Here is an 11,067-nt window from a genome sequence, read left to right as displayed (position 1 = left end):
TTGATTTTGACTTTAAAAGTAGAAAAATTCAAGAAAATAATTTTATAAAATAGTCAATACCAATTTAATTTAAAAATAGCTTTAATAAAATCAAAATCGTAGTGTAATCACCCCTACCTTTTTGTCTAGAGGGCTTATGAATTTTATTAACATTGTAAGCCTTTCTTTTGGCTTATTGAAATGATGGGAGCCCGGAAAATTTAGGTTGAATTTTTTATGGCAAATTATTTTTCATTTTCTATTCCATTTAATATACGTAATGACGTCACGTATATAAAAATAGCATCATATATTTTATTTAAAAAAAAAAATTTATACACGTAGCATGTATGAATTAATAAGGTACGAGATCAAATACAATTTGCAACAAAAAATTCAATCAGCGAGAAATCCCTCGACCATTTGGTGGTTTAATCCAAAAAACAAAACTAAAGTACTAATACTCATTCCAAGAACAAACTCATAGGGTATATTTCAATTTTTCCAAAATAAATCTACTTATATTCAACATTTTCTGTATACAGAATCGTGGATAGATAGTGAAACTAGGGAACAGTCAAAATTGATTCCCTATCAGTTCATTGAAACAGGCACTTCCCACTGAATGAGAAGGATCTCTTCATTGAAACAGGCCCTTTTCTCAGAGAACACAGATATGAAGAAGAATACCTACTTCTACTTCTCCTCTTCACACTCACATCTGAATCTTGTTTCTCAGTCATTACCTTACTACCCCGACACCCTTCATCTGTCTGAGCACGGACATTCGCGTAAATCGTCGAAGCAGAAGAAAAATCCAGTGAAACGGACCTCCTGACGGGCTGCAGTTCTTGATCCATTCCCACCCGACGATCTGCTAAATCACTTTGTATCCGGAAGTCGCCATTCCTCGTGTCGTTGTGCCGACAATCATTGGACAAAACTTCAGCCAGGTGATTGTCTTCGACAGGCAATTCACTAATATTTTCGCACACATTCCTCGTTTCTCCTTGTTCATCAGATCCTAATTCGGGCAGAGTTTCTGGTACACTCTCCATTTGATTCTCTACCCTTGACCCTGAATCTGTAGAACCTGGCGCTTCTGAACTCACCGGCGCGCGACAGACGGGACAATTCTTGTGTGACCTCAGCCAAGTATCGATACAAGGCCCGTGAAAGGCGTGGCTGCACTTGGGAAGAAGCCTGATGCTCTCATCTTCTTGAAACTCACTCAAGCAAACAGAACAATCAGTCTCTTCAGTCAACCCCTGGTCTTTTTTATACTTAAACATTGTAATTGAATCGATGACGGACTGTGGAAGGCCGACAGTGCGGATATACCATATGGGATGATCTACCACGGGCCCTTGAAGCTCGTCAATGAAATCCTCCCTCAAGTTATCATTCTCCAGGCCTGGAGAACTCCTCCTCCTGGAATTCCTCCAGCTCGACAGGTATCTGCGGATAGTAAGATAGGAAAGGAACAGAAAAACAGGGCCAAGAATAGACAACGTGAGGATCAAGGTTGACGAATGTGGATGGTTTGAGGCGGATGGAGGCGGGGGCTGAGGAGGCAAGTATTTGTAGCACTCGTCAGGGCAAGAATAGCAGTTGTAACAGGCGGATTCGTACTCCTTGTCATCTCCGGGCTTTTTAACAGGCCCCGATTTTTCTTCAGGCTTTGTATCAGGGCCAAGTAAAAGCTTTCTATGGTGAAAGGCCATTTTTAAATATTTTCAGGTGACGGGGACTAATCAATCAAACAGGGGAGTGAAAATGGTGCCTGGAGCTGAAATTCTTGCCATGAACTTCAGAGTACCTTCTGGAGATGGAAAAACTATGGAATGAAGTGAATATGGTTGAACCTTTGTTTTGGTATACGCTGATTGATGGTGGTGGGGAAATTTCTGCGTGGTTTCAGGTCTTGCTTTTCAGAGTCAATGGACTTGTTTACTAGTTACGCGTTTACGTAGTTGTTGGGGTATTTGCTAGTGACGTTTCAAGTGGGGCGGGGGGGTGGGGGGGGGGGGGGTCTCATTTTAGTACCTATATTTGAGTTCTAACTTCAAAATAATTCTTGTCTTTTTAATTCACTTTAAATTAATCTGTTTGATGAATGATTTTTTTATGAAAAAAATGCAAACCAACCCCATGTGATATCGTAAATGAGCAAATTACCCTCTCATAAAAAAACAAATAATAGTTTACCTCTTGTATTTTTTAAAATACAACAATTTATCCCATATGATTTTTAAAATAAAACAATTTACCTCCCTATATAAGGAGGTAAAATGCTTCATCTTAAAAAATATATAGGGATAAATTACTATATTTTTTTAATATGAGAGATAATGTATTCATTTTCAATATCACGGTGGATAAAATTGCTATTCACCCATTTTTCTATAATACTCTTATAAAACTTTTACCTTTATACAAAATCATTTTAATTCTTCACTTTTCATTTTAAATTGCAAGTTCATCCCTTGCACTTAAATTAATAAAAAAAATATATCTCTTTTTAATTACAGTATTTACAATTGAGAACTTATTTAAATAATAATTCGATCAATGAGATATAAGCACAACTCTTATAATTTTCAAATAAAGAAAACACTTGAATAAAGTTGGATAAAAAAATTGAAATAAAAACTAGAGTGAAATTTTTTTAACAAAAAAGCTTTTGAAATTTCCCTATTTTTTTTTTTTAACAAACATATCATTTTGTTATTTATGTTGCAATTTCAGAGATCTTTCGTTTAAATAGTTGTGCTATATTTTATTATTTAAACCTTTTTGTTTGATTTATTTATTCAAGTGCTCTTTTATTTTAAAAAAAATGCAAATTCGTTAAATTAACAATAATTATATTTATACAACATTTTATCAAGTTATCATCTAAATTATTGTCCAATGGTAAATTCTTCTACTAAAAATATTATATTTTTCTAACTTCATGCGTGAGGAACCAAATCGAAAATTGCAAAATGAAAATGAGAGCTTAAAATGAATTCTTTATATACCAAAAAAAAATTATAAATATAATATGAGAAATTACCTACTGTCGATAATTATGGCCCAATGTTCACGGCCCACTAAAGGCAAAGCCCACAAGGTCCACCCACCTGGCATGACCCACTTCGGCTTTACCTGGCCCATACCCGGTACCCATCACCCGACCCACTAGTATACCTACTTAAGCTTATTTCTAACCCTAAAGGTTAGTCTGTTTCCCCCTCTTTTACTACTACGCCGCTGACTTCGGTTCTTCCTCTTACCTTCTATACTCTTCCATGGATTTTGGTATGATTCTCCTTCTCCTTTCTTCACCGGAGATGGAGGTGGCTTTCCTAAACCAATCTAATGGCTTATGGAAAGCCACCAAGCTTTCCTTCTCCATTTCCCCCACCTGCTCTTATAAATAGGGATGCTCTCCCTTTGACCGAAACACACGAGAAATACTACCCACATACCTCCATATCCCTCGAGTTCTAAGTGAACCTGCTATCAGTCTCCATGACCTGTTGATCAGTCTCTGTGACTTGTTGATTTCGGTGATTTTCGGTAGAAGTTGTTAAGGTGGAGTAGCCATGGGTGCGACTGTGGATACTGAGTCTTCTATGACCGAGCTTGGTGCTGTTTCACTCGGATCTGGTTCATTCTGAGCCACCTATCTCAATCTTATAATATAATTTGTCTATATTATCTGTTATTTATTTTGGTCTGTAATATTTAAAGGAGTTTTGTACTCCGTTATATTTATACCTGTAATAGTTGGCTAGGCCATTTGTTTAAGTTACCACTGAGGGGATTACCTCCCTACAGTGGTATCAGAGCCGTATCTGATCCGAACGTCTCCGATGGTGGTAACATCTGAAACCCCTCCTCCTTATTTTCCGCTGATATACTGTCATTTTGATATCTCGTTCTACATTACGGCCGAAATATTACTGTTTCTGTTTTACCGCGGTTAAACCCCCTAATATCCCTCTTGGTCGGACCCTCGAGGTCGTCAGGTATCTGGACGGGACTTAGGCTGGTGAGCCTCGGTTCGCATTATTTTGGTTCTGATATTGTTGACCTTGTGTTCTTTTAATCTCTGCTGTTTTTTGCGGGTATTTCCCCTACCGGGCGTATGATTACCGAGGTTGTGGGGCGCTATCAAGCATCAGCGTCTTCGACCGCTCGAGCCAACTTCTCCGGCGAGGACACTCGAAAGAACGATGTCCCGTTTCCATACACTTAAAACACCTTCCTTCTCCCTGTCCTTAGCCCCCCTCTCTTAATCTGGCCCCTGCCCCTCTGGAGGTGCACACCCGTTTAGGAACATATGCAAAGGGGTAAAGAGAGAAGTCAATGGAGAACTATCAAATACAATGACTTGGATTTGTTCGTACCATTCTGTCATCGATCACTGCTGGGTCGGTTGGTTTTTTCACCCAAAAGCATCGAGAAAGGCCCATCATACTAGAGTATATGATATATATGAAATGATCCGCGGTCTCATTTATGCTATGCCCTGCATCGTGTTCGTGTGTTTATTGAGCTTTCTTCACTTCAGCGCCATGCGCTTTGCTTCGCTTTATAGAAGAGAAAGACCGTTGTCCCTGCTTTCCTTCTTTCTTTCAGGCCTGGCTTGCTTGGCCGGATTGCTTTGATCTCTTGAAAGGTTTGCTCCTTGGCTTGATTGCTTACTCTTTGCTTTCCTCATATAGATATAGGTTGTTCCCACCAAAGTCTGAAACTGCTTGGCTTGCTTAGGAATATCAATCCCTAGGTCGTTTACTGCTCCGAGGTATGAGGGCTCGGATCTTGCCCTAGTCGTATATATTCAAATTGTTGGCTTGGTGACCGGGAACTGGCTGGCATACTACAATGAAGCAGGTTCTTCAGGGCTTTTACTGAAAGGCTAGCTTTCCTACTCTTATATTATAGTAAGAAACAGAGGCGAGCAACTTCTTCTTTATATGAAAAAAGCGTAGGAAATACCGAAGGAGTTGCATAGAAAGTACTAGGGTTCGAGACTCCTTTACTTTCACTTTGATCTGTGAACCAATACCTCAAGCAAACTAGAAAGATCGTAATATAAGACAGACTGTTGAAGAATCACAAGAATCAATAGGCAGGAAAGCCCTTTCTTCTGAAAGTACTTCCGATTTGGCGTTGTTCAAGCCTTCTTTTCGGTTGGAGTTCTAAAAGAAGTGGGTACAGAAGGGCTTGAAGCAAAGGCAGATTAGAGTCAGAAAGGACTAGCTAGAGTTAGGATTGAATGCAGCTATGCCTATAGGCTCTCAATCAGATTAGGGCATCTCCTTCCTCATCATAGCTTGGAGGGTTAGCTAGGCTCATTCATTAAAGGAAGGTGGGTTGCGTGCCTTTTTGAAAAGAAGGGACTTCCTTCCTAGGACCAGCTCTTACTATAGCAAAGGATTATAGGCGTGAACTTCCTTTACAGCCTTTTCCTCAAGACTGACCTTTAGAACAAGAGATCCCGCCCTCTAAGCTAGTGAATATGAGACTAGTCCCTATTCCTAACTGGCATGGTTTGTTGGAATACAGTTTTCTCGTGGGAAAGAAGGACAGATTGCAGGGCATCTCTCTTCTTTAACCAATGTGATATAGTTTGTGTTAAAAGCCCTATTCTGGACGAATGAGCTAGGTTAGTCGCATATCGGTTGTTTAACCAATGGGATTGAAACTGGTTGGCTTGGGGCTCCCTCGAAGTAGGAAGTCGTCTCAAAGGACAGGCTTGATCCTAGCTTGACTGCTACCCTTGGCCTTAGACCGTTAGGAAAGGAATTCTAGAATAGCTCGACTGAACCACAGTAGTCAAGTGATCTCTTAATCTCTGTGATACTTACTAATCTGAGTGATTTTTTCTCCATAATACTGATCTGTGTGATCTTCTTATAAAACTGTTGGTATATATATTCTGGAGTGTCTGTCATTTATCAACTGTTTGGAAATAACTGTGATCTTTGTGATCTCATATTCTCTGTGAAATCTTAAACTGTTGTGACTTAGTTCTTTCTTTAATAACTGATTATTGCGGCCTGTTACATCTGCTGAAATTTCTGTTTCTTTGTGACTCCCTGATTCTATAAACTATTGTCTGTCGTATTTGTTGAGAATTTCTGTTTTTTGTGTTAATCACTAAAAGGGTACATTTTCTGAAACTTACTCAAAATTTTTTCTGAAAACCTATTTTAAAATGGCCGGTTATAACCTACAACCATTCGATGGTAAAAGTAATTTTTCAATCTGGCAACAGAAAATGAAGAGAATTTTGATCCAACAAAGAGTTTTTAAAGCCATTGATGGCAATTATTTGGAAAATGTTTCTGAAGAGAAAATACAAGAAAATGATGAATTTGTTTACTCATCAATTATTTTAAATTTATCTGACACGGTTTTACGTAAGGTTGGAAAACAAAATTCTTCCAAAGATTTATGGAATAAACTTAAAGAGCTTTATACTGAGACATCTTTACCAAGCAAACTGTTTTTATTGGAAAAATTTTTCAAGTATAAACTTGACTTGTCTAAAAACATTGATGAAAACCTGGATGATTTTACTAAGCTTATACAAGATATTAAACTCACTGGTGACAAGAACATTGATGAATATTCTCCAATTGTTTTACTGAATGCTATTCCTGAATCATACTCTGATGTTAAATCTGCTATTAAGTATGGTAGATATTCTGTTAATCTTGAAACTGTTGTGAGTGGACTTAAGAGTAAGGAGATGGACCTTAGGGCTAATAAACCTAGTCAAAACCAACACGAGGTGAATTCGGTTAGGGGAAGATCTAAGTTTAGAAGCTCCAGATATAATAACAGAAGCAGAAGTAGGAGTAAGAGTAGAAATGGATATGGAACAAGTCTAAACCTAAAGATAGTTTTAATAATGATGACAAAACTAGAGAGAGACGTTGTTATAACTGTGGTATAAAAGGACACTACATTAAGGATTGTAGAAAACCTAGAAATCGAGATAGATATGATGAAAAAGAAAAGGTTAATAATGTGTCTGATGAGAATAATGGTGAAGTTTTTGTTGTGTGCGAAGCAAACTCTGTGAATTCCTTTGATATGCATGAATGGTTGATTGATTCTGGCTGCACATTTCATATGAGTCCTTTCAAAGATATTTTCACTAATCTGCGTTATGAGCATGCTGGTTTTGTTTCTATGGCTAATAGAAGAGATGTGAAATTGAAGGTCTTGGTGGCATTTTTATGTGTTTTAAAGATGGCTATAAAATGACCTTAAAAAATTTCAGATATATTCCTGATTTGAGCCATAATCTTATTTCTTGTGCCGCTTTAGAGGAAGATGGTCTTGAGGGTAGATGGGGCAAAGGCCTCATGAAAATCATGAAGGGCTCATTAGTTGTTTTTAAAGCTGAACGCAAGCGTAATCTTTATATATGCACTGTTTCTTACGATTATCTTGCTGCCTCTGTTTCTGAATATGATTCAACTACTTTATGGCATAAGAGACTTGGTCATATTAGTCAAAAAGGTCTTGATTTTTAAGAAAAGATGACATTTTGAATGAGAACATTGAAAAATTGGATTTCTGTGATGATTGTGTACTTGGTAAACATCATAAAGTGCATTTCCCTGCTTCACCCTCCCCAAATCCCTCCATGTCTACTTGCATTCTTGATTATGTGCATGCTAATGTTTGGGGATCTTCGAATGTGCCTACTCACGGTGGTAATCGATATTTCTTATCTATTATTGATAATTTCTCTAGAAAAGTTTTCATCTTCTTAATGAAGCACAAATCTGAAGTATTTGAAAAGTTTGAAAAATGGAGAGTTTTAGTTCAAAACCAAACTAGAAAAACGTTGAAATCTACTCGTACTGATAATGGTTTGGAATTTTGCAATCAAAGCTTTTCTGAAATGTGTGATAAACATGGCATAAAGAGACACAAAACCAACCCCTATACCCCCCAACAAAATGGTATCGCTGAAAGAATGAATCGCACTTTACTTGATAAAGTTAGATGCTTACTTGTAAGTTCTGGTTTACCAAAAACGTTTTGGGGTAAGGCTGTTCTTACTGCTGCTCACTTGATTAATGTGTCTCCTTCTGTGCCATTACTTGGTAAAACTCCTGAACATGTTTGGACTGGTAAAATTCTTGACTTATCTGCATTACGTGTCTTTGAATGTTCTGCTTTTGTGCATCAATCTGTTGATAAGTTAGAACCAAGGGCCATAAAATGTGTTTTTATTGGTTATCCTATGGGGGTTAAGGGGTATCGCCTTTGGGTACGTAGTCAACTCGGATTTAAGGTTCTAATTAGTAGAGACGTAACATTCAATGAAAACGAAATGCCTTGCTTAGAGAAAACCCAAACCTTAGAAAAAGAGAAAACCTTTAATAAGGTGGAGAACAATCTAAGGGATAACCAACAGGAGGGAGAATTAGAAAACACATTAGAAAATGAGACTGAAAATACAAAAAATCTCGAACCAAACCCTTTAGAAAACTACCAACTTGGTAGGGACAGAAATAGAAGACAAATTAGGGCTCCAATTAAACTTAGAGATTTTGAGACTGCCCTAAACATTGAGATAACTGAACCTACTAGCATAGATGAGGCTATGAAATCCAAACAATGGCTTAGTGCTATGAATGAAGAAATGAAGTCATTAAAGGAAAACAAAACTTGGGTTTTAGTTCCCAAACCACAAAATGCCTCCATAGTAGACTGTAAGTGGGTTTATAAAATCAAGCAAGAAAACCCTATCAAATACAAGGCTAGGTTAGTAGCTAAGGGGTTTACGCAAAAAGAATGTATAGATTATAATGAAAATTTTTCTCCTATCGTGAAATACACAACTGTGCGTATTATTCTTGCTCTCACTGCACACTACAATTGGGAACTCAAGCAAATGGATGTCAAAACTGCTTTTCTACATGGTGATTTAGATGAGAATATTTGTATGTGTCAACCTGCTGGTTTTTTTGATAAATCCAAGCCTGAATTTGTGTGCTTACTGAAAAAATCGTTATATGGCTTAAAACAATCACCTAGACAGTGGAATAAGAAATTTCACTCATTCATGCTTTCCTTGAAATTCAATAGAAGTCATTATGATCATTGTCTTTACTTTAAGCATGTGCATGATTCACCCATTTTTCTTGTTCTTTATGTTGACGACATGCTTATTGCTAGCCCAAATTCTCATCTCATTAATGATTTACAAAAACAGCTTTGTAATGTTTTTTAAATGAAAGACCTTGGAAATGCAAAGCAAATTCTTGGCATGAACATCTCTAGAAATAGAGAAAAATCTTCTATTCTTTTAAACCAAAAGTCTTACATCTCATCTGTTTTGAAAAAGTTTTCCATGGAAAATGCAAAACCTGTTTCGGTACCTCTAGCTGCACATTTTCAACTTTCAAAAGATCAATCTCCCAAAAAAGATTCTGAAAAAGCAAAGATGGATAAAGTTCCCTATTCAAATGTTATTGGTTCCATTATGTATCTCATGATATGCACACGACCTGATATTGCATACGCAATTAGTTGTCTTAGTAGATACATGTCAAATCCTGGTACACCTCATTGGGAAGCTTTGAAATACTTGCTTAGATATTTACGTGGCTCTATTGATATTGGCATTACTTTTTCTAGAAATTCTGACTATACTCAACTTGTTGGATTTGTGGACTCAAATTATGCAAATGATCGTGATAGCCGTAAGTCCACTAGATCTTATGTGTTTACTTTATGCGGTGCATGCATTAGTTGGAAATCCCAACTACAACACATAGTTGCCTTATCAACCACTGAAGCGGAATACATTGCTACAATCGAAGCTTTCAAAGAAGCCATTTGGCTTGATGGTCTTATCAAAGAAATTGGGTTTTCAAAAGAAAAGTTAGTTGTTTTTTCGGACAATCAGTCCTCAATTTAACTTTGCAAAAATCCTGTCTTGCATGATCGTACCAAACATATAGATGTTAGATTTCATTTCATTCGTGACATTGTTGGTAAGGATGCCATAAAACTGGAGAAGATCAAAATCGAGGAAAATCCCGCTAATAAGGGGACCAAAAGCCTACCGGTAGAAAAGTTCAATTTGTGTTTAAAAATTCTTAGATTAAATCTTGACTAACCCTGCTCTCTTCTAGTTGTTTTTCGTTTGCAGGTACACGCAGGAGGGTCCCCGGGCTGTGATTAAAAGTTCCAGATCTGCACTAAGCTCCGGACGATGTTTCCTTATGGATCATTGGTCCAAGGTGGAGCATGTCGATAATTATAGCCCAATGTCCACGGCCCACTAAAGGCAAAGCCCACAAGGTCCACCCACCTGGCATGACCCACTTCGGCTTTACCTGGCCCATACTCGGTACCCATCACCTGACCCACTAGTATACCTACTTAAGCTTATTTCTAACCCTAAAGGTTAGTCTGTTTCCCCCTCTTTTACTACTGCGCCGCTGACTTCGGTTCTTCCTCTTACCTTCTATACTCTTCCATGGATTTTGGTATGATTCTCCTTCTCCTTTCTTCACCGGAGAAGGAGCTGGTTTTCCTAAGCCAGTCTAATGGCTTATGGAAAGCCACCAAGCTTTCCTTCTCCATTTCCCCCACCTGCTCTTATAAATAGGGATGCTCTCCCTTTGACCGAAACACACGAGAAATACTACCCACATACCTCCATATCCCTCGAGTTCTAAGTGAACCTGCTATCAGTCTCCGTGACCTGTTGATCAGTCTCCGTGACCTGTTGATCAGTCTCTGTGACTTGTTGATTTCGGTGATTTTCGGTAGAAGTTGTTAAGGTGGAGTAGCCATGGGTGCGACTGTGGATACTGAGTCTTCTATGACCGAGCTTGGTGCTGTTTCACTCGGATCTGGTTCATTCTGAGCCACCTATCTCAATCTTATAATATAATTTGTTTATATTATCTGTTATTTATTTTGGTCTGTAATATTTAAAGGAGTTTTGTACTCCGTTATATTTATACCTGTAATAGTTGGCTAGGCCATTTGTTTAAGTTACCACTGAGGGGAGTACCTCCCTACACCTACTAAATGAGTAATTTGAAGTGAATT

General features: G+C 37.9%; 1 protein-coding gene across 1 annotated transcript; it reads right to left on the bottom strand.

The window, feature by feature from the left end:
* Window positions 1-446: 446 nt before the first annotated feature.
* Window positions 447-1,889, bottom strand: LOC105178275 (RING-H2 finger protein ATL52). The gene has a single exon (XM_011101723.3). The coding sequence runs from the start codon at window positions 1,701-1,703 to the stop codon at window positions 579-581; it is 1,125 nt and encodes a 374-aa protein (XP_011100025.1). The 5' UTR covers window positions 1,704-1,889; the 3' UTR covers window positions 447-578.
* Window positions 1,890-11,067: the final 9,178 nt, after the last annotated feature.

Source organism: Sesamum indicum, linkage group LG9 (assembly GCF_026168435.1).
Source record: "Sesamum indicum cultivar Baizhima isolate 11 linkage group LG9, ASM2616843v1, whole genome shotgun sequence".
Classification (NCBI taxonomy): domain Eukaryota; kingdom Viridiplantae; phylum Streptophyta; class Magnoliopsida; order Lamiales; family Pedaliaceae; genus Sesamum; species Sesamum indicum.
This window is presented reverse-complemented; position numbering and strand designations above follow the sequence as displayed.